This window comes from Chiloscyllium punctatum, chromosome 13 (assembly GCF_047496795.1).
Source record: "Chiloscyllium punctatum isolate Juve2018m chromosome 13, sChiPun1.3, whole genome shotgun sequence".
NCBI classification, from domain to species: Eukaryota; Metazoa; Chordata; class Chondrichthyes; order Orectolobiformes; family Hemiscylliidae; genus Chiloscyllium; species Chiloscyllium punctatum.
Window position 1 is genome coordinate 90,017,604 of NC_092751.1, and position 23,597 is coordinate 90,041,200.

Genomic DNA, 23,597 nt, shown 5'->3' on the forward strand with positions numbered 1-23,597 from the left:
AAGAACCACAAAGGAAACAAGACGCCGATGGGAGTTGTATACTGGCCTTCCAGCAGTAGACAAGACATGGGGCAGAAAATAAATTAGACATGTGAGAAAGGCTCTATTACCATAATCATGTTGGGATGTCAATATGCAGGTGAACTGGGGAAATCAGATTGGCAGTTGATCCCAAGGAGTGTCTGTGAGATGGTTTTCTTTTGGCACAGCTTGTGTTAGAGCCCACTAGGGAATAGGCAATTCTGGATTTGGTGAGGTGTACTGAGGTAGACTTGATTAGGGAGTTTAAGGTGAAGGAACCTATGGGGGACAGTGACCATAGCATTAGATTCGATTAGAATACTTACAGTGTGGAAACAGGCCCTTCGGCCCAACAAATCCACACCGACTCGCCGAAGTGCACCCACCCAGACCCATTCCCCTACATTTACCCCTGCACCTAACACTATGGGCAATTTAGCATGGCCAATTCACCTAACCTGCACATCTTTGGACTGTGGGAGGAAACCGGAGCACCCGGAGGAAACCCACGCAGACATGGGGAGAATGTGCAAACTCCACACAGTCAGTCGCCTGAGGCGGGAATTGAACCCGGGTCTCTGGCGCTGTGAGACAGCAGTGCGAACCACTGTGTCACCAAAATTCACCCTATTGGAGAATGTGGACTCAGATGTAACAGTATTACAATTGAGTAAAGGAAACCACAAAGACATGAAAGAGGAGCTGGCCAAAGCTGTTTGGAAGGGGAGGTGAGCAGGGCAGATGGTGGAACAGCAAAACCAATGGGAGAATTCAGGAGACACAGTAAAAATTCATCCCAATGAAGAAGTAACATATTAAGGGGAGGATGAGGCAACCATGACAAGGGAAGTCAGGGACAGCATAAAAGCAAAAGAGAAAGCTTACAATGTGGTGAAGATTAGTGTGAAGCCAAAGAATTGGGAAACCTTTAAAAATCAGCAGAAAATAACTGAAAAAGCAATAAGATGATAAAATGTAGTTAGCAAGTTATATAAAATAAGATTGCTCGAGCATTTTGAGATATATAAAAAGGTAAGAGAGAAGCAAAAGTGGCCAATGGACTGTTGGAAAATGAGGCTGGAGAAGTAGTAACTGGGAACTATGAAATGGTGGAGGAACTGAATAGGTACTTTACTCCAGTTTGCATGGTGAAGATACCTTCAGCATACCAGAACTTGAAGAGAGTCAGAGTAAGAGGTGAGTGTAGTAGTCATCACTAAGGAGAAAGTATTGGGGAAGCTGAAATGTCTGAAGGTAGATAAATCACCTGGAGCATTTGGATGAAATCATAAAGTTCTGAAGGAGGGATTGTGGAGGGATTGTGGAGGGATTGGCAGTATTCCAGAATCACTGGAGTCAGGAAGAGTCCCAGAAGACTAGAAATTGGCTAAGGTAACAGTACTTTTCAGAAAGGAGGGAGGCAGAAGACAGGAAACTATTAGCTTGACATTGGTTGTTCGTAACATTTTAGAGTCTATTAATGAGGGATGAGATTGCCATGTACTTGGAAGAGCATGGCAAAATAAGGCTGAGTCAGCAAGGCTTCATCAAAGGGATGTCAAGCCTGAGAAATCTGTCAGAATTCTTTGAAGGGTTAACAGACAAGTTTTAGACAAAGGACAGCTGTGGGCATAATCCATTTGCATTTCCAGAAAGCTTTTGACAAGGTGACACAAAGGGCACTGCTAATCAAGAGGTCATGGTGTTAGGGACAAGGACATGGATCAAGGATTGGCTGACTGGCAGAAGGCAGAGACCCCATTATCTTTTTCAGGATGTCAGCTAGTGACAAGTGGACCTCCCCAGGAATCAGTATTGGGACACAACTATTCACATTATACGTTGATGATCTGGAGGGGAAGGCATTGTTGTAAAAATTGGAGATGATACAAAGATAGATGGAAGGACAGGTAGCATTGAGGAAGCAGGGAGGCTGCAGAAGGGCTTGGTCAGGATAGGAGAGTGGGCTAAGAAGTGGCAGGTTGAATACAATGTGAAAAAGTGTGAAGTTACACATTTTGCTCAGAAGGATTGGGGCATGGTATATTTTCTAAATGGGGAAAGGCTTCAGAAATCTGACGAAAAAGAGACTTAGGAATCCTAGTTCAGGTTTCTCTTAAGGTTAATATGCACATTCAGCTGGCAGTTAAGAAGACAAATGTAAAGTTAGCATTCATTTCAAGAGGGCTAGAATACAAGAGTAGGAATTTACTGCAGAACCTGTATGCTCTGGTAAACCACATTTGGAATATTGTGAGCAGTTTTGGGTCCCATATCTAAGGAAGGATGTCCTGGTGTTGGAGGGGATGTAGAGGAAGTTTACAAGAAAGATCCTGGGGTGAAGGGCTTGTCATATGAGGAGCATTTGACGACACTGGGTCTGTACTCGATGGAGTTTAGAATGATGAGTGGGGATCTGATTGAAACAGAATACTGAGAGGCCTGGATAGAGTGGCTGTGGAGATGTTTCCACTATTAGGAGCAAGTAGGACCTGAGGGCACAACCGCAGCATGAAGGAACGAACCTTCACAACTGAGATTAGAACTGAAGAATTTCTTCAGCCAGAGGGTGGAACTCATTGCTGCAGAAGGCCATCATTGAGTGCATTTCAGACAGAGATAGACAGGTTCTTGATTAGTATGGAAATCAAAGGGGTGGAAGGGTGGCTCAGTGGTTAGCACTGCTGCCTCGCAGTGCCAGGGAAGTGGGTTCAATCCCAGCCTTGGGTGACTGTCTGTGTGGAGTTTGCACGTTCTTCCTGTGTCTGTGTGGATTTCCTCCCACAGTCCAAAGTTGTGCAGGTCAGGTGAATTGGCCACGCTAAATTACCCATAGTGTTCAGGGATATGTAGGTTTGGTGCATTAGTAAGGGATAAATATAGGGTAGGGGAATGGGTCTGGGTGGGTTACTCTGTGGAGGGTCAGAGAGCACTTGTTGGGCTGAAGGGCCACATTATAGGGATTCTGTGATTGATTGTTATGGGGAGAAGGCGGGAGAATGGGATTGAGAAACACATCAGCCATGGTTGAATGATGGAGCAGACTAAGTGGGCTTGAAAGGCTTAATTCTGCTAAAAGTGAGGAATGGGTTTTGCTGGCTGGGCTAGCATTTGTTGCTGTTCTCTAGTTGGCCCTGGAGAATGTGCTGGTGAGTGACCTTTTTGAATTGCTGTAATCCACTTTATACATTAACGATCTAGATGAAGGAACTGAGGGCATTCTGGCTAAGTTTGCAGACAATGCAAAGGTAGGTGGAGGGACAGATAACATTGAGGAGGTGGGGAGGCTGCAGAAGGACTTGGACAGGTTAGGAAAGTGGGCAAAGAAGTGGCAGATGGCGTAGGCAATGTGGGAAAGTGTGAGTTCATGCAGTTTGGTAGGAAGAATAGAGGCATGAACTATTTTCTAAATGGGGAGAAAATTCAGAAGTCTGAAGTGCAAAGAGGGAATTCTAATCCAGGATTCTCTCAAGGTAATCTTACAGGTTGAATCAGTAGTTAGGAAGGCAAATGCAATGATGGCATTTATTTTGAGTGGACTTGAATATAAAAGCAGGGATATTCTTCTGAGGCTCTTTAAGGCTCTGGCCAGACCACATTTCGAGTATTGTGTGCAGTTTGCGCCCCATATCTCAGGAAGGATATACTAGCATTGAGCATGTTCAGAGGAGGTTGATGAGAATGGTCCCAGAAATGAAAAGCTTAACATATGAGGAACATTTGAGGTCTCTGGGTTTATATTCAATGGAGTTTAGAAGGATGAGGCGGGGATCGAATTGAAACATACAGAATACTGAATGGCCTGGACAGAGTCAATGTTGGGAAGATGTTTCCTTTGGTAGGAGAGACGAGGACCCGAGGGCACAGCCTTAGAGTAAAGGGAAGACCTTTTAGAACAGAGATGAGGAGAAACTTCTTCAGCCAGACAGTGGGGAATCTCTGGAATTCATTGCCACAGAAGGCTGTGGGGGCCAGGTCATTGAGTATATTAAAGACAGAGATGGATAGGTTCTTGATTGTCAAGAGGATCAAGGATTATAGGGAGAAAGCCAGAGAATGGGCTTCAGCCCCAATTGAATGGTGGAGAAGACTTGATGGGCTGAATGGCCTAATGTTTGCTCCTATGTCTTATGGTCTTCTGTGGTGTAGGGACACCCACAGTGGTGTTCAGAAGGCAGTTCCAGGACTTTGGCCCAGAGCTAATGAATGAACATTGAAACAGGATGGTGAGTGGTTTGGACAGGAACTTCCAGGTAATGGTGTTCCCCTGTATCTGCTGCCCCTGGCCTTCAAGATGGTGGAGGTCACAATTTTGCACTGTGCTTTTAGAGTCTGAGAACATTGTTGCAGTGCATCTTCTTAATGGTGCACATTGCTGTTAACTCGGCATTAGAAGAGAGTGAATATTCGGGGTGGTGGGTGGACAGTTGAAAAAGTAGGTTCCTTTTTCCTGGATGTAATGAGGCTCAGAGATAGAAAGAAAGTCTGTAAACAGGATTTTCCATTTGGTCAGGCAATAAGTGCACACAACGGAGTGAGACTGACAGGCATTTGGCCCAAGAACACCCGAGTTTGCAAATGCTGGCCAAGGTGATTGTAGGAGGGAGAATGGTCAGCACTACATTCCTGAGTTGGGTTGGGGCGAGATGAAACAACCTTGGTTTCTGCTTCTGTACATCAGTGAACTAGGCCACCTGAGCCAATAACTGCTGGTGAAGTCCCATGATGACATTTGACGTCTCTCTGCCGCTGCTGCTGGAATAGAATCGGTGCCACTCTCTACCTAGGACCACACACCATCAAGTTACAGTTTTCTTCTGTACATACCTTGCTAGAGTCAGCACCTTCAAGGTCAGCAAATCATTTACAGTTGGATTTGCTGTATACACCTTTTATTGTCAGATTGAAATTAGACCCATTCCACAGCAGAGTGAGATTACCTTTAATTCACTATCGGCTATAAATTTTAATAATTAATGGATTATTAGGCCAGTGACATTTTCACTAAATCATCAGGTCTGGGATTTTTTGGAGTGGTGCAAACATCTGTCTGTGTGAGAGAGTAAGGATCGAGATTGGTTTACTGAGGCAGCTCTGTGTTTATTCTTGAATGGGAATGGATCACTAGCAATGAGTATGAATGCTGATCAATAAGAACGATGGCAATCAATGAGCATGGTTAACGATTGACGCATGGGGGATGGTCATGTCTGACAATTATTGGAAGACATGCAATGTTGGTTGGGCTATGGCAATGAAGGAATAGTGCAGCAGCAGCAGACCCCAAATACGAAGCAGAGAACTGCGGGAAAAATCTTGCTGAATTTAAAGACAGGCAAAGATTATTTTCACTTCACAAAGAAAACCATGTTCTCAATTTTTTTCAAATCACAGTACGGTAGAAATCCTGAACCTCTAGCTTGCAGGATTTCTTTTTCACAACCTAAGAAAGATTTAAATGTTACAGTGACCACAGGGTTAACAAGATGTGAAACAGAAATGCTTACAAACCACATCCTTGTACATTCCCAGTGTTAATGCGAAGAACAGAAAGCACTTAAAATAAGAACTGCCAGGTTCGCTTTGTTGATGGGTTTTTTTGCTACAACTTTGGTGGAATTTTTTTTCTTTTCGGACCAAGCAACAAAGGTAACTGAAGCACAAATTGACAGCTAAATGTTATAATCTGCTGATGTGGCCCTATTCTCTCCTGTATGTTTGTATACTTCAGTGATCAGTAGACAGTCCAACACATTGATTTTTAAATTCTTCTTATGCAAGGCTTTTTAAATATTTCCCTAAGTAACCCGTCAGCATGCTGAACAATCTTAATTAAATTCGTTAAATGTACTGCCATAAGGGACACAGATGAGTACCTTTGCTCCATCTAATTAGGTCATCATATTCCAATACAATTGTCTACTGTTTCATGTTGAAATTATTACTTTACAGTTCCATAGTCCTGACATTTCATGAAACATATATAACTGAACATACCAAACTGCGACCTCCTTGATCTTTGTTTCCACATGTTTCCTGCTACAGTAGAGACTTCTCCACATTTTCTTGCATCTGCTGCCCTGCTTCACTAGTTATAAGCAAAAGAATGCACTGAGTAACCACATCCTCATGCATCATTCCCCCTGACACAAACAAGGCAGGGAATTCACTGAGAGAGATCTGAGACTGCAAAGGCGGCAAGTACTGAATCCAGGAACCCACACGAGCACTTCGCTGTCAAAGTTCACTCAGATCACGACTTATTATGCATGTCATATCTGTCCCCTGTAGCCTTCTCATTCTTCCTCAGTGTGGGAAGAGATGAAACTCTTCAATTGGTCAATACCGCCCAGGAATGGGTTGAATAAAGCAGATGGTGAAGCCCTGCCTCACCTGGACAATCTGGCCTTGGAATCCCTGGAATGGCTCGGTAAAGTGATTGAGGTTGATTAGTTAGTGGTTAGTGGCTAACAGCTTGGTCGTTCCACTATCCGCAGACCATTGTGTGTCAGGTGCCTTTGGAGCAGAACAACCGGCCCACTCAATTACCTGCAGTTTTGCTGCAGGTTATCACCACATGCTGTGTGTTCTGTATTTCCTGGCTCCTGCTCAGCTTTAGTCCTCTACTGTGTTGAGATGAAAACCAGTCAGGACTTGGCTCGAATTCAACACTGCCTCACTACCACTAACTGAAAAACGCACTAATGCTTCCACTTACAAAGCATGTTGAAAAGTCTTGAAACACTTTGCACAGATAACCACTTGCCGAAGTGTGGTAGCTGTCGCAATGTGGGCCAAAGCTGCAATTATCCTGTGCTGACATTTCCAATGGACTATTATTCAGCTCCCACGCACTTTATTAATCCAGGTACAAAATGTATCCATCCTGTAATCTAATTGAGCATGAAATCTAAATCAATGGATAACAACGAACTGATACTAGGCCACTTTTACTGGGAACTGGATACTACCTGTTATCATGCCATTTTGCTAAGATTCTTTTCACTTAGAAAACATAAATGGAAACAGAAAATGTACAGCCCAATCAATGACTGGCGGGAAAAACTGCCAACTTATGTTTCAGGGAAGGCCCTTAAGAGCTGCTTATTTCTTCCACTGATCAAGTCACAGAAAAACTGATGTCATCCAAGAATTGGAATTGCATCTTTTTCTGTTCTAGGATGTAACCATAGTTGGTACATTGATTAGAATTTTTATCACCTCCTGAAGGTAGTGGCAAGCCTTCCTCCTGAACCGCTGCAGTCCGTGGAATAAAAATGCTCCCTCTGTTATTTTGGTAGTGCCCAGGAGTGTGGCTGACCAAGGTTGCAGGAGGAAAGGCAAGAAACTGTAGGTGCGGCAAAGCTGAAATCAAAACAGAAAGTACTGGCAAAACTCAACCTCATCGAGAAGCACAGTTAACGTTTCGGGCCAAGTGTGACTTTTCTCTGGAACAGATGGTTAGCTGAGACAAACATGACCTCTTATTCAAACTGGTCCAGTCTTATCAGACCATAGAGTTGCTCTCTAATTGGAGAGACAATTAGTAATAACTTAGCATGAGGATCACCACTATACCTCCGGTGAGGGGCGAGGTTGAAAAGAAGAGTCCTTCAGGGTAAAGTGTTGGGAGTTGAATCCACATTATTTGTATCACAGTGCTTCACAAACCCAACAGTCCAGCCAACTGAACTAAACCAGACTGTTTTTAATTGCTATCTAAGTACAGGACCAAGCTTCATTCAGGGCTTTGAGGGAGAACCATCTCCCAACAGACACGTGAACTAGCATCATTTCCCCTTGTGATGTAGTCTATCTTATTTATATTTTCACATGTGTACTTTACAAGATTCCCAACATTGCTGCTCCATAGGGAGTTACAGGCTATTGTCACCTCAGATAAGGGTGTTTATGTCCCAAATAACATTATGTCCCAAATAAGAAACTTCAATCATTCAAATGCCAGTTTATCTTTCATGTTTTTCATTTGGTCTCTCTCCAATTCTGAGTTTGCAGTAAATTTAGGGGAAACCCATTGCACAATAAAGCAGCCTGTGTGGGGGAAGGAAACGGTGGAAGTCCTGGCATTGCCTCCAGTCTTGTGGTCAAAAACGAAGAGAAAAATCTTCATTTATTCTTTATTCCCAATTGCCAATCCTTCTCTAGCCATGAGCTGAAACAAAAGCAAATGGTAGAGAATGCTGGAAATCTACAATATAATCAGAAAGCGCTGGAAATGCTCAGCAGATCGAGCAGCAGCTATGAAGGGAAAAGCAGAGCTTAGGTTTCAGTACCAGGACCTGAATTGTGAGGAAAAGTCATTACCTCAGACATTAACCCAGATTCTTCCCATGGATGCTGATGAATATTACTGGATATCCTCTGATATTTTGAAACTAACAGGACCAAAAAAGAATTAAGTAACCCCTGTTTATGTCTGTAATCTAATACAAACTAAATACATTAAATAACAGCCATCACAATATGCCGTAAGTGCCTCAGATTCATCGAATAATGTGGCGTGGAGGCTCAGTGGTTAGCAGTGCTGCCTCACAGTGCCAAGGACTCAGGTTCAATTCTACTCTTGGGCATCTGTCTGTGTGGAGTTTGCACATTCTCCTCATGTCTGTCCTGGTTTCCTCCCACAATCCAAAGACATGTGGGCTAGGTGAATTGGCCATAGTGTTCAGGGATGTGTAGGTTAGATGCATTTGTCAGGGCTAAATGTAGATTAAGGGGATGCGTCTCTCTTTGGAGGGTTGGTGTGGACTTGTTGGGCCAAATGGCCTGTTTCCACTCTGTAGGGATTCTAGGATTCTAACACATAGAAGGGAAATGATAGAAGATTCATAATTTTCAAAGAATGTGCTTTGTATTTCCTCAGCAATCAAAATTCATGCCACTATGCTATTAGAAGGAGTGTACTCCTTTATGGCTGAGTCAGTGCATCAATTAATGACAATTTGAGCTGAACTCTGTTGAGAAGGAAGTGAAGTCATCTCTCAGTGCATGGGGGAAAAAAAAACATCCTGCTGTAGATTCCAGGAATGCCTTATGCATGGAAATGTCTTGCAGCCAAAATATTGTCTCAAATTCCCCTTGTACCTGTTTCTATCTTTTAAAAATGAACTCATGGACAAAAAACACAAGTAAAGAATTATGAATAAAGAAGCTGAACAATGGAGAGATACATCAGAATATTTTGTTATCCAACTTGCGGCTCCTTGTTTTTGTTTGTACACTCTGAGAAACATCACAGTGTCTCCTATTAGCTGACCGAGGGCGGGGGGGGGGGGGGGGGGGGGGGGGGGGGGAGGGGGGAGTGGGGGGGGTGGGGGGGGGGTGGGGGTGGGGGTGGAGGTGGTGTGGGGGTGGTGTGGGCGTCAGTGAGCTGGATGGCTTTTTACAATGTCAATTCCCACGCAAACTGAAGTTACCATGGACTCTCATTCTCAATCTCTCCCCTCACTTGAGGTGTGGTGACCCTCAGGTTATATCACCACCAGTCATGAGAAAGCAGCTCTATGGTCTGGTAAGACGATGGTGACTTTACCACTGAGTCACCCATCAGTACAAGTTCAGCACCCTGCCTTCTAGTCTTCCCTTCCACCTACAGTATGTACATGTTTCAAAGCCAAGGCTGGGTTTAACTAAACCTTACTGCCCCAACCTCTCACCTTCTACAGAACAACCTCAGTTAGCAACATCACTTATCCGAATTTCGGATTATCTGAACAAGATCTAAAGTTCCTGTAAGAAGTAGGCAGTAAGAGCAGTTTGGGGCTGAGAGGAGTGACAGATATATAATAAAGCTAATAATTGCTGTTGTTGTGAGCATTTGTTGCTGGGTAACAGTTGCCAGGCATTTCACTCACAAGGCAACAGTTGCTATAACTGAAGCCGCTGCTGCCTGCTCACCCTTCCTCCTGTACTCTGTCCACTAGTGTTCTAGCTGCTTGATGGCAGGAAGCAGATTGTCAGCATCACCACACACCGCACTGCAACTGCACGCACTCTCGATCACCTTTTGATTCTTGCACAATTTAAGGAGGCCTTGTGTGTGAATCCTGCCTGGTGCCTGCTTATTGTTTCATGTGCAGCGTGGACCACCCTCTTCTCAACCTTTCTGTCCTCTAGCTCTACCTTCAGCACAATCAGTTATCCGAACAATCAGTTATCCAAACAAAATGCTTCCTGCCCATCTCGTTCGGATAATCGAGGTTGTTCTGTAATTACACGGTTTAAGTCTGCTGATGCCTTTTACTCTTGAGTTTTGACTCCTCATTGGAGTGCTCAGTCACAAGTCATTCCCCTCCAAGGTTTAGAAAGGTTTCCAGCCTTCCTGACCAATGGGGCATTGGCTCTTCTGAGCATCAAGCAGATCAGTGAGAGCGCTCTCAAATCCTGAAGAAAGCCTCCTCTCTGCTACCAGAATACAAGTCGTTCTGCTAACATGTGCGTTTCGTTAATGCAAATTCACTGCAATGCGATTGACGAGTTGGGGACACTGTTTTCAAAGCGCGAACTTTTAAACCGTGTGTTGGCTGTAATGTGATTATATTGCCAACACTTGAAGCACTGTTTCGAAAGTGCAGTTTTTCTTTAATGTGAGGTTGCACATGAACGCAACCATCGAATTATAGAAGAATTACCTGTATAGTACACCAGCCTTGCCTCAGAAGGTAATGTCTGTAAACATTGGCTTGTTCATTCATTTTCACCACAGCCATGATGGGGACTGTTGGCATTGTCCCATTTTGTGTGAAGCCTCGTTCAGTGCACATCCCAATATTATTCACCCATTTGATTTCTCCTGTTTTATACTGAAGATTACTTTTCAACTAATGGTGGGACAAGGCTCTAATATCTGCACTTATCTTCCTTTCTCTATCTGTGATTAGCAACGCTTTTGATTCCTGAATTGAGACTCCCGATTAAACTTTATCTTTCTCTCCATCCAGTAGCTGCTAAGTATCCCCTGTCATATGCTCATTTCAAAATCTGCTGTTTCCCTCTCATCCTTTTTCTTCAAATGGGGCTGTTTTCCCTGGAGCGTCAGAGACTGAGAGATGACCTTATAGAAGTTTATAAAATCACGAGGGACATGGATAGGGTGAATAGACAAGGTCTTTTCCCCAGGGTAGGGGAGTCCAAAACTAGAGGGCATTGGTTTAAGGTGGGAGGGGAAAGATTTAAAAGGAACCCAACGGGAAACTTTTCCAAGCAAAGGGTGGTATGTGTATGGAATGAGCTGCCAGAGGAAGTGGTGGAGGCTGGTACAATTGCCGCATTAAGAAGACATCTGGATGGGTATATGAATAGGAAGGGTCTAGAGGAATATGGGCCAAATGCTGACAAATGGGACTAGATTAATTTGGGCTATCTGGTCGGCATGGATGGGTTGGACTGAAGGAACTGTTTGCATGCTCTACGACTTTATAAACCTTGCATTGGGGAACATAACACTCCACACTTGTGACAGAGTCGATATTCAACTCAGATTCAAGTTGATGCATTTGGATTTCCAAATGTCACTTCAGTCACTGGTCATTCATCTTCCTGGAGATAATCAAACTTGGATATCATTCTTGATCTTGTTGATTTTCATTGAACCAAGGGAATGGAAAGGCTCATTTTCAGGAACTTCGGAACGATTCTCTACTATATCAGTGTAGCATTTTTCCATATCACTTTTATAATCCTGTGATTGCCAGTTAAGGGCTAATTTAGAACATTCCATACGGCCCCAGCATTATTAGAAACTGGGTTAAAAGGTTTTGGACTCATCTTAATCAGAATTTATATGAACGCCAAGGACACTTTCCGTTTCTGGTTCTTTTGAAGTGATGACACTGGAATCTATAATTGTAGCGTTAGTATGAGGGGTTTTCACTTCCTAGCCAAGCATTTGACATGCAAACACACAGCAATTTTCCAACCACTGTTTTCTGCTCCAAGTACCACATTCCTAATCTTAACTGTGCCATTATGGAGGGTCACTGTGTTCCTCCATGAGAGAGGAATCACAGTGTGAGGGGTACATAGTGTGATGCTCACATTGCTCAGAGTGTCACGGGTACACAGCTGACCTTCTCATTGAGGAGTTGGTTCTCACCATCACATGGCCACTGTCAAGTGGTGACCACTCATAAGCACTTGTGACAAGTGAGTTACTGGGGTGAGATAGCTGATCACATGGGTGTATCACATCCATAACCAATCCTGGCCACACGGAGGCTGTAAGAAGGCAATGAGAAACACTGAGAATCCCTGAACAGTTTTAACTCCAGAAGCAAGCCTCATGGAGAGGACTAAAACCATGGAGAGACAACTTTTTCCTGCAGCATTAGAGGCGGAGGGGTGACCTTGTAGAGGTTTATAAAATCATGCGGGGCATGGATAGGGTGGGGATGTCCCTCAAACCTCAGCCTGTCCTGTGCCCAAAGACAACTACCAGGGGAGGGATAATGCCCACCCTCTGATACCCTCTCACCTCACTGTACAGAGCCTCATGCAGAGGAAGCAGTGATTTCTGGGTACTTCCAACCTCGTCGACTGTATCACAGCGTGGTCCCTACTAGAAGGTGGTGCCAGAATTTGTATGCCTGTGAGACACTTGGAAGCTTTAAGATGGAGGGTGAGTGGGGAGAGTTGGCGAACTGACATGCCTCTCATGAATTTGCTGTTAAGTTTGTTGCTAACCTTGATAACAGGCTGGGCAGGACCAGAATCAAACTTTCACTCCCACACATGGAAAGAACGGTGAGATAGGATTTATGAGTGGGAGTCGGCCACTTAGCACTTGGAGTCTTCTCCACCATTCATGGTGTGTTTTTAGTCTCAGTCCCACTTTCCAGTCTGCCCGTTCACAAACCTCGTCTATCAAATATCTAACTCAGCATCAAATTCATTTAATAATGTGAACAGTCCTGGACACTGCCCGTCATTCAAAAATCCAAGCTTTACAGATAGTTCCCCAGGCAGTGACTGACACCATTAAGGAGAACACAGAGCTCATCCCGTGGCATGGAGGTCCATGCCTTTCCCCCTTGTCACGTCACTGAAACAGCTCGAATGATGTGAGAATAGGTCGCAGAAGGCGATGGCCTAATGGTATTATCACTGGACTGTTAACCCAGCGACCCAGTTAATGTGCTGGGGATCCAGGTTCCAAACAGATGGTGGAATTTGAATTCACTAAATATCTGGAATTAAGAGTCTAATGATGACCATGAATCCACTATCGATTGTCGGAAAAAACCATCTGCTTCATTAAGTCTTTGAGGGAAGGAAATGACCATCTTTACCTGGTCTGGCCTACATGTGACTCCAGACCCACAGCAATGTGCCTGACACTGAATTGCCCTCTGGGACAACCAGATGGACAACAGACACTGCCTGGCCAGTGACGCCCTCATGCTGTGAATGAATAAAGAAATTAAAAGTGATCCAGAGGTTCTGCTCCTGAAACTTGAATTCACAACACTCCCAGCTCAGACTGTATTGTTAAGCATGAGCAAGGAAGACCCAGACATTCAGCTTGGGTGGAGAGGGGATCTAGAGGTGTGCAGCCCTCCAGGATTGGGTTAGGAATCCCTGAACAGTTTTAATTGCAGAAGCAAGCCTCACGGACAGGCCTAACAGCGTGAAGAGACAACTTTTCCCTGCAGTGTCGGAGGCTGAGAAGTGACCTTTTCGAGGTTTATAAAATTAAGAGGGGCATGGATAGGATAAATAGACAAGGTATTTTCCCTGGGGTGGGGGAGCCCAGAACTAGAGGGCATAGGTTTAGGATGAGAGGGGAAAGATATAAAAGCGACCTAAGGGCCAACCTTTTCATACAGAGGGTGGTACATGTATGGAATGAGCGGCCAGAGGAAGTGGTGGAGGCTGGTACAATTACAAGGCATCTGGATGGGTATATGAATAGGAAGGGTTTAGAGGGATATGGGCCAAGTGCTGGCAAATGGGACTAGATTAGGTTAGGATATCTGGTTAGCATGGATGAGTTGCACTAAAGGGTCTGTTTCTAACATTCTGGAACAGGCGTTATGAGGTAAGATGCTTGCATTTCCCAAGGAGGAGTATACTTTTGAGGGAAGGCACGGGGAGGGGATTTGCTGCTACTAACCAACTGCAATCCAATCACAAATTGTGAAAAACCTCACAGTCCACAGTCAAAACTACAAACCAGGTCAAATCAGAGACAATCAATTTCTTTAACACATTCAAATGGCAAATCCATCTGTTGGGGGTGGGCTGGGTAGCCCACCCTTTATAAAAGGAGTCAGGTTTGTTATTGGAAAAATATTTTTACCTTCTCTTGTAAACCCAGACTCTGTTGTTTTGGTGACGGGATGAGGGAAGTGTTAAATTCATGGACCAAGTGCCTGCATGTCTGTTTACAGGAGCTCTCTCTGCACCCTCAGGACTACCACTTTTCAGATTTGTAGAATCCTTAGCGTGGAAATAGACTCTTTGGCCCAACAAGTCCACACTGGCCCTGTGAAGAGTAACCCAGCCAGACACACTCCCCCACTCTCATATCCTATACTTACCCCTGACTCATACACCTAGCCTACACATCCCTCAACACTATGAGGCAATTTAGCATAGCCAATTCACCTCACCTGCACATCTTTGTAGGAAACCAGAGCACCCGGAGGAAACCCACGCGCACACTGGGAGAATGTGCAAACTCTACATGGACAGTTGCCTGAGGCTGGAACCGAACCTGGGTCCCTGTCACTGTGAGGCAGCAGTGCTAACCACTGAACCACCGTGCTGGATTGTCCTGCTTGTCACTGGTTTTAAGCAGAACATTGACATATGAGTTTCTCTGAACAGGAAAAGGTGAGGTAACTAAAATCCCTAATCACTTTTAGAACAGGTGTTGACAAATATTTGAGGAAAAGAAACGGTATAAGACTATATTTGAGCCCCTCTGGCTTGCAGGGCTGATTACTCCAGTACTCTATTGTGTATCGTTTCTTTGAACTAGAAACAATCTTCACTTTGGTTTTGAATTCCAGGAATGGAGTTTATTGGGTCCACCCTGAGGTGACCACACTGGCATCTTTTCATGACATTGAGGAGCTGCTTCTATTGTGAGAAAATGGATCACGGCTTGTTATTTGGGGTTTGTTAAGAATCTCTCCCTTCCCCCCCACACCCTCCTCACAACCCCCTGCACCACCAACCCCCACATCCTCGTCACAACCCCCGCACCACCCCCCCTCCCCCACACACATTCCCAGCACATCTCTAAGCACATGTGTTCTGAATAAACCTTAGGTTTCCATTTAGTTCCAATCAAAGTCAACAAAGCCATTAACAGGATGAAGAGTTAAGACGCCAGAGCAGGGAATCGCTGCAGCTGGGAAAGAGATTTAGAGACTATTAAATATCAGATGTTTGCACACTTGTCCCACTCCTGTAGTCTGTGTGGGCAACTGTGAACAAAAATAACGCAGAATGAAGCTCAATTATGTTGGAGAAGTTGAGGAAACACGTTTTTATACTCTTTAACCTAGCTCAACCTGCATTTCACTTTCCTTATTCCCTCAAACCTCTCCCCATTCGCTCCCATCACCTTCTTTTCAGACTCATCAAGATGCTGAGACAGAGGAACTCTTCCCACGTCCAACCTTCAATCTCCGAAAACTCCAGCTTTTAAATCTTCAGGGAGCTCCACATATCTCAATCCCAAGTCCAGGCTTCAGTCCCAGACACTCCCTACTCCTGGGGTAAGACAGTTTCCATTTGCTGTAAACAGCCCCCATCCTATGGCTTCTGAGGTGAGATTATTGACAAGGTATAGGAGGGGGGGCTGATCTAGGCATCCTCTGGAAATTGGACTGGAGATTTATTAATCCCCTCTTCATAAAGAGAATACTTACAGCAATTAAGTTTGCAGTTTGTATAAGAATTGTTGCTAATTGTCTGAAGAGGGCTGTTATTATTTTAGGATTTTTTTAAATGTTTTTTTTTCTCTTCCCCACACTACCGCCTAACTGCGGTAGTGCTTATATTTCCCCCACACTCCTGTTTTTTTTTCTTTTCTTTTTTTTGTGTGTAGGTGTGAGACACAGTGAGAGACACAAAGTGCACGAATCTTTATTCAATTTCCACCACCAGGAAGATAGGAAAAACACCCAGTGGCCAGTGACAGTTCAGACGTTGTCAGTGCTGCTACAAATAACTCTCCTTCTGACTTCCCGAAGCCTATCCACCATCGTCAAGTCAGGAGTGTGTTGAAATACTGCCCACGTGCCTGGATGGGTGCAGCTCCAACCATACTGAAGCAACTAGAAACTGTCCAGGACAAAGCAACCCACTTGACTGGCACCATGTTCCACCACCTTCATCTCCCTCTCCCACCCATACACAGAGAGACCCATCCAGAGGACGCAATGTTGCAACTCACAAAGACTCTCCAACATACCAGTGAGCCCTTCCAGCGACAAGTACAAGCAGATATATGGCAAAACCACCACTTGTAAGTTCCCCTCCAAACCACATGCCAACCTTCGCTGGGTCAAAATCCTGGCATTCCTTCTCGAATGGATTGCAGCTGTACCTACACCACGTATCGAATGCAGTGGTTCAAGAAGGCAGCTCACTACCACCTTTTCCAGGACAACTAAAGACAGGAATAAAGGCCAGGCAGAAGTGGGTGCTGCAGATGCTGGAAGTTAGAGTCAAGATTAGAGTGGTACTGGAAAAGCACTGTAGGTCAGGCAGCATCCAAGGAGCAGGAAAAAAATCGATGTTTCAGGCAAAAGCACTTCATCAGGAATAAATGCCAGCGATGCCCACATACTGTGAATGAATACTGAAAATGTACAAGTCAGGGGTAAACCTTTGAAGGGAAGCAATGTTCTCATTTATCCTCCTAGTTCACTGGCTGATCAATCAATTGCTGACTTTCAGGAAAAGCACACCATGTGCTGATCTTGATGCGGCTGAATGCAACTTCAATTCACTTCCACGTTTTAAAGTAAATAATGAAACACTATACTTCTCGAATCGTACCTTTTCCCCAAGGCTTTGCCAGTTAATCATGCAACCCGTTAAAAATATCAATATAAAAATGGTATAGACCCCTTTGACTTTAAGAGTTGCTATCTTTGGATGAAAAACTTTGTCAGGCCTTTTTATTTTTGAAGAAAACAACTTCACGTTCAATATGAATTTGAAAATCACGATATTGTGACAGACAGTTATTGCTGTACTTCCTACCTAAATAATTGGGCAGCACGGTGGCACAGTGGTTAGCACTGCTGCCTCACAGCGCCAGAGACCCGGGTTCAATTCTCCGCCTCAGGCGACTGACTGTGTGGAGTTTGCACATTCTCCCAGTGTCTGCGTGGGTTTCTTCCCACAGTCCAAAGATGTGCAGGTCAGGTGAATTGGCCATGCTAAATTGCCCGTAGTGTTAGGTAAGGGGTAAATGTAGGGGTATGGGTGGGTTGCGCTTCAGTGGGTTGGTGTGGACCTGTTGGGCCAAAGGGCCTGTTTCCACACTGTAAGTAATCTAATAAAAACCATCAAGTCCTCTTCCTAAATCCATGGTTGTGGAGGTGCAGGTGTTGGACTGGGGTGGACAAGATCAGAAGTCACATGACACCAGGTTATAGTCCAACAGGTTCATTTGAAATCACAAGCTTTCAGAGCGTTGCTCCTTCATTAAGTGAAGTCCCAAAAGCTTGTGATTTCAAATAAATCTGTTGACCTCTGACCCAACTCCATGGTGTCAGACCACTATGATGGTCTGGTCTCCCAACAATCAAGGTCTAGATTCTGGAATATAAAAGCAGGAATATACTTCTGAGGCTCTGTAAGGTTCTGGTCACATTTGGAGTATTGTGCGCAGTTTTGGGCCCCACATCTCAGGAAGGATGTACTGGCCCTGGAACTGGTTCAGAGGAGGTTCACGAGAATGGTCCCAGAAACGAAAAGCTTAACATATGAGGAATGATTGAGGTCTCTGGGTTTATACGCAAAGGAGTTTGGAAGAATGAGAGGAGATATAATTGAAACATACAGAATACTGAATGGCCTGGACAGAATGGATGTTGGGAAGATGCTTCCATTGGTGGGAGAGACTAGGCCTGAGGGGCAAAACCTTAGAGTAAAGGGAAGACCTTTTAGAATGGAGATAAGGAGAAACGTCATCAGCCAGAAAGTGGTGAATCAATGGAATTCATTGTCACAGAAAGTTGTGGAGACCAGGGTCTGAGTATATTTAAGACCGCGATGGATAGATTCTTGATTGTCAAAGAGAACAAGGGTTATGGGGGAAAAAGCTGGAGAATGGGGTTGAGAAACGTATCAGCCATGATGGGCTGAATGGCCTAATTTCTGCTCCTATGTCTTATGGCCTTATTCTGGACTACAAAGAAACTGGTCAGAATTTTCCTTATGTTTTCTTTAAAATCTTCTCTGGGGCAACGAGGAATGGCCCACAAATGCTGGCCTAGTCAGTGATGTCAACATGCCATGAATGAATTTAAGAAACAAAAAATTTTTTTTCTTCATGACAAGTACAAGTGCCACTGTTTTACGTTTCAAGCGAGCAGGGTCAGACTTGAGTTCTTGTATCCACCAGGTTTGTAAGGCCAGGGCTACGTGCAGCTTTCTAGGAAGGTAAGAAACCAATGCCAGCACTGACCAGGGTTTCCAGGTGATGTGTGTGTGTGAGACCGTGACCAATGGCATCTCTGAGCCACACCAAAGTTTCAAACCCAAGCTGAAGTTGCTGATATTTAGGATAGTCAACAACAGGGCGACATTAGTTTGCTCAATTCTTGATCGAAAAGGGAGTCAAAGAGGTCCAGGGTCGATGGGAAAGTGGTGTTGAGGAAACAGACAGATCAGCTACAATCACAGCAGAGATGAATGGCCTACTCATGTTCACAATGTACATTTAAAAACATTAAAATCTATCCATTGCAAACCTCCAGCGCACAAAATCAAAACAGGCTGAACGGCAACTACGTGGACAAGGAGTTTATTCAGTCTATATATGACTAGTGCAGTGCAGACAGAGGCCATTCGGCCCATCGGGTCTGCACCGACCTTCTGAGAGGCATCCCATCCAGCCCCAGATTTCCCATGGCTAACCCACCTAGCCTACACATCCCTGGTCACTACAGGGAATTTAACATCCTAACCTGTGCATCTTTAGGCTCAACCCTTGAATGGATTTTGTGACAAATAAAAAAGGGGCAGATCAAGAACGGAGATTGAGGGAAGCAAAAGAGGTGAAACAAAGAGAGACTATCCTCCCCTTTCCCAGCTGGCAATAAAAACCAGAAGCAAATTGGTGGGGAGGTAAGAAAACTATGGAAACAGATTAACTACAGTGACAAGGAAGGAAGGAAGGAAGGATCTGGAAAGATCTGGAAGGATGTTTATTTCATGCTGCATCCAAACCAACAATTCAAAGAAATTATCATCTCTACTTCTTAACTGATCCAAGAGGAGAGGGATTAAAGTGACAATGGGAGACATTGTAACAACAAAATAGCTAACTGTGAGCCAACCAGCTACTAATATATTGCATACTAATTTGTAACAATGACCCATTTACCTATAACCACATTTCACAGTTAAGTCTCAGCTTGTCAAATACTGACTACATCATAGCTCGAAAGGAGAACGACCACGAAAAGTCTAGAACTGACTCGAGAATTTTCCGTGGCGACTCCGGGGCCCGTTCCCAGCGATGAAGAACACTGCGATGTTTTTCATACGGCGTCCCCACGTGAATGCTGAGGCCTGCGGCACCTTCCGGAAGGTGGTAGTGCAGTTTGTGGAGATGGTCACTAGCTGCTCCTTTAGGATCACAGATTCCCAAACGGCCGTAGCGACATTCATGAGGGCAAGTGCTACCACCCAGGACTCGCTGCTTAGAACAGCTAGAACCGTCTCAAAGTTCAGTTCGTATCGAAGGTGTAGACACCAGACGGCTGATGCTGTGAAGGTCAGGTGACAGACAATGACCTCCATGAGGAACAGATTGAAGAGTCGGCGATTATTTTTCGCTATGCATTTCATGAGGAAAAGACAATGATGGTCAAAGTTCACCATGCACATGTTACACAGTTTACAGTGCTTTGCTTGCTCTGGTTGAATAATCTAAAAAAGGAACAAACAAACAGCAGTTAGGAACAAAATGGGGCCTACTCCCCCCCCCCCCACTCCTGGTCTAATGAACCTTCTGAGCAACTGCACTCTGCCTGTGCTGACTGGGTGAATTTCATCACATGATCTTCATCCAGCTGCCTTGTCCAATCAAACACCTGGCCCCAACCTCCAACTTTTTAAAAATATAACCGAAGCTTTCACGGACAATTACGGAAAAAGGTATATATCGTGAATGCCCTCATGGTTTTTCTTCCAGGCTATTTTACAACAGATGTCAGGGCATTCACCTTTACAACTTGACAAAGACTCCACGACAAACATGGAAGGGTAAACACACAGAAGTGAAGGGCATAGGTTTAAGGTGAGAGGGGAAAGATTTAAAAAGCACCTAAGGGGCAACTTTTTCATGCAGAGGTGGTGGTGCGTGTATGGAATAATCTGCCACAGGAAGTGGTGGAGGCTGGTACAATTGCAACATTTAAGAGGCATTTGAATGGGTATATGAATAGGAAGGTTTTAAAGGGATATGTGCCAAATGCTAGCAAAATGGGCTAGATTAGGTTGGCATAGACGAGTTGCACCGAAGGGTCTGTTTCCATGCTGTACATCTCTATGACTATGAGGCTGAGGGGTTTGGTTTAGTCAAGGTCTTTCCCCCAGCGTGGGAGTCCAAAACTAGAGGGCATAGGTTCTAGGTGAGAGGAGAAAGATTTAAAAAGGACCTGAGGGGCAACTTTTTCGCGCAGAGGGTAGTGAGTGTGTGGAATGAGCTGCCAGAGGAAGTGGCAGATACGGGTATGATTACAACATTTGGGAAGAGGAATTCCCAAATACATGCTGGTATGGTGCAGTGCTAGTGTACCTTCCTCTGAGTCAGGAGACCAAGATTCAAGTACCATCTGCTCCAGAGTAGTGTATTACCATCTCTGAACAGCAAAAAAACTATACTGGTGTGGGGCAAGTCCAGGTCAGTGTCTACGGCAGATAGAAATGGTCTCATGGTCTGCCTTTGAACCCCCCTCCCCTTAACCAAACCTCACTGCGCTGCCTCTCTTGAGGTATGGCAGCAAGGGGAGCCTCCACCTTGCAGCTTTGTCTAAAATCCATTACCAGGCCCCATTCCTCAATCCATTCAATAGGCCATCTGTCACAAAGCTCAACACTGACATTGCTGGTGGGAGAGGGAAACTACAGCAGCAATTTTAAAGTGAAAGGCAGGGAATTTAGAGGGATCTGGGGAAAACTCCTTTTCACCCAGAAGATTGATGGGAAGGTAGTTGAGGTAGCTAACCTCAGAACCTCTAAAAAGATGGGAAAGCAAACATTATGCAAATAATGGTATGGCCCTGGATAGTGCTGTAGAACAGAGAAGCCAAGGGGTTCAGGGATGTAATGTTTTTAAGTTTGCATCACCGGTAGATAGAATGGTTAAGAAAGTGTTTAGTATGCTTGCCTTCATGGCTCAGACTTTTGAGTACAGGAGTCGAAATGACATATTGCGATTGTACAAGATGTTAGCCAGGCCTCTTCTGGAGTAATATGTCCAGTTCTGGTCACCCTGCTATAGCAACAGTATTATTATTCAGCTGGAGAGGACTCAGAAAAGGTTTACTGGGATGTTGTCAGGAATAGAGGGCTTGAGTTAGAAGCAAGGGCTGGATAAGCTAGGACTTTTTTCACTGCAATGTAGGAGGTTGAGGGGGGAACCTTATGGAAGTTTATAAAACAGTGAGGGGCATAGGTAAGGTGAAAAGCAAAGGTCCTTTCCTTAAGGTAAGGGAGTTCAAAACTAGGGTGTTTTTAAAAAAAAAAGGTGAGAGGAATAAGATTTATAAAAAAGGACAGGAGGGGGAAACTTTGTTTTTTACACAGAGTGGCTTTTGTGTGGAATGAACAGTCAGAGAAAGTGCTGGGTACGGGTACAGTTTTTTTTGGAGGGCTATGGGCAGGTGGGACTAGTGTTGTTTGGGAACATGTTAAGCTTGGACTGAAGGGTCTGTTTCCATGCTGAATGACTCTATAAGTACTTGGATGAGCACTTGAACTGTCAGAACTTTCTATGCTATGGGCCTAGTGTGGGTAAGTGGGACTAGTTGTCTATTTTTGGTAGTACAGACTCAGTGGGCAGAAGCACCTCTTCTGTATGATTCTAAGCTCATTCTTTCCCCTGAACAATAGAGAGGTTCAACTTTGAGACAAATCGCAAAGGCATCGCAGACTTGCATCAGTATAACTAACAAAATGTCATCGCCATTACCTCACAGTAGATGCAGAATCTGGACGGATCCTCATTCGCTTCGACAAGCTGCGTGATGGTTAAATACTCGGCTTCACGGCTAGTTTCCTGCAGCCTCCCCGGGTCCCTGGTTAACATCTCCTTGAACATCCACAGCAACAGGGTGGCCAGCAGAGTCATGCAACACAACAGGAGGTGCGCTGGCCACAGAGGTGTCAGGAGTCAAGGAATAACCTTTCGCTGACCCACATCAGGAGCTCCCATCAACAAGTCAATGAGATCGCTTTACCCATGGACACTAATGCACAAAAGGTAGCCAACAGAGGTGTCCTGCCCACCATCGGTCTTTCAACCAACACCTGAAGTAGATGAAGTCATAAGTCACATGACATCATGGTTAAGTCCAACAGGTGTATTTAAAATCACAAACTTTTGTGGCATTGCACGTTTCACTAAAATAAATGACAAAAATCTGTTGGCTTATAACTTGGTGGTGTGAGACTTCTGACTTTGTCCAGCCCCAATCCAACACTGGCACCTCCACAGCAAGGCTCCAAGAATGTAGATTAATTGTGACTTTTTGATGAATGTGAGGATGTATGTTTTATTTTTCAAAACTATCCATTCCCAACTGGCCTTCGAACATTTGCTAACCACACGGTGGAGGTACACCTAATGTTGTTCGCTCAGTTGGCTGTTTTATGTTACAGACTGATGCCAACAGCAAACAGGGTTCAATTCCTGCACCGGCTGTGGTCACCTTCTTAACCTCTCCCTCGACCCTCAGGTTAAACCACCACCAACCATCTCTCTCTCTCTCTCTCTCTAATGAGACAGAGTGTTCCTCTGGCGACTTTATCTTACCATGTCATTTGGAAGAAAATGCTGCAAACACTCGGCTGGTCAAACAGCATCTGCACAGAGAGAACAACTAAGTTAATGTTTCTGTGATCTTTCAGAGATCTGGCAAGTGAACTCTTTTCTTTTCTTTTTCCCCTCTCTTCACAGATGTTGCGAGACTGCCCGAGTATTTCCAGCATTTACTGCTTGCATTTCGGCGGCTCAGTGGTTAGCACTGCTGTTTCACAGTGCTAGGGTCCCAGGTTCGATTCCAGTCTCAGGTGACTGTCTGTGTGGAGTTTGCACATTCTCCCAGTGTCTGCATGGGTTGGCTCTGGTTTTCTCCCAC

General features: G+C 44.6%; 1 protein-coding gene across 1 annotated transcript in view; it reads right to left on the minus strand.

Annotated features, from left to right (window-relative positions):
• Positions 1-19,399: 19,399 nt before the first annotated feature.
• Positions 19,400-23,597, minus strand: part of LOC140484636 (palmitoyltransferase ZDHHC17) — a 37,022-nt gene continuing 32,824 nt past the window's right edge. The window contains exons 9-10 of the mRNA XM_072583188.1: positions 22,430-22,620; positions 19,400-20,163 (exon numbers count right to left, since the gene is read on the minus strand). Of these exons, the coding sequence (XP_072439289.1) occupies positions 19,699-20,163; positions 22,430-22,620 (656 nt within the window). The 3' untranslated portion in view covers positions 19,400-19,698. The remainder of the gene's footprint in view (positions 20,164-22,429; positions 22,621-23,597) is intronic.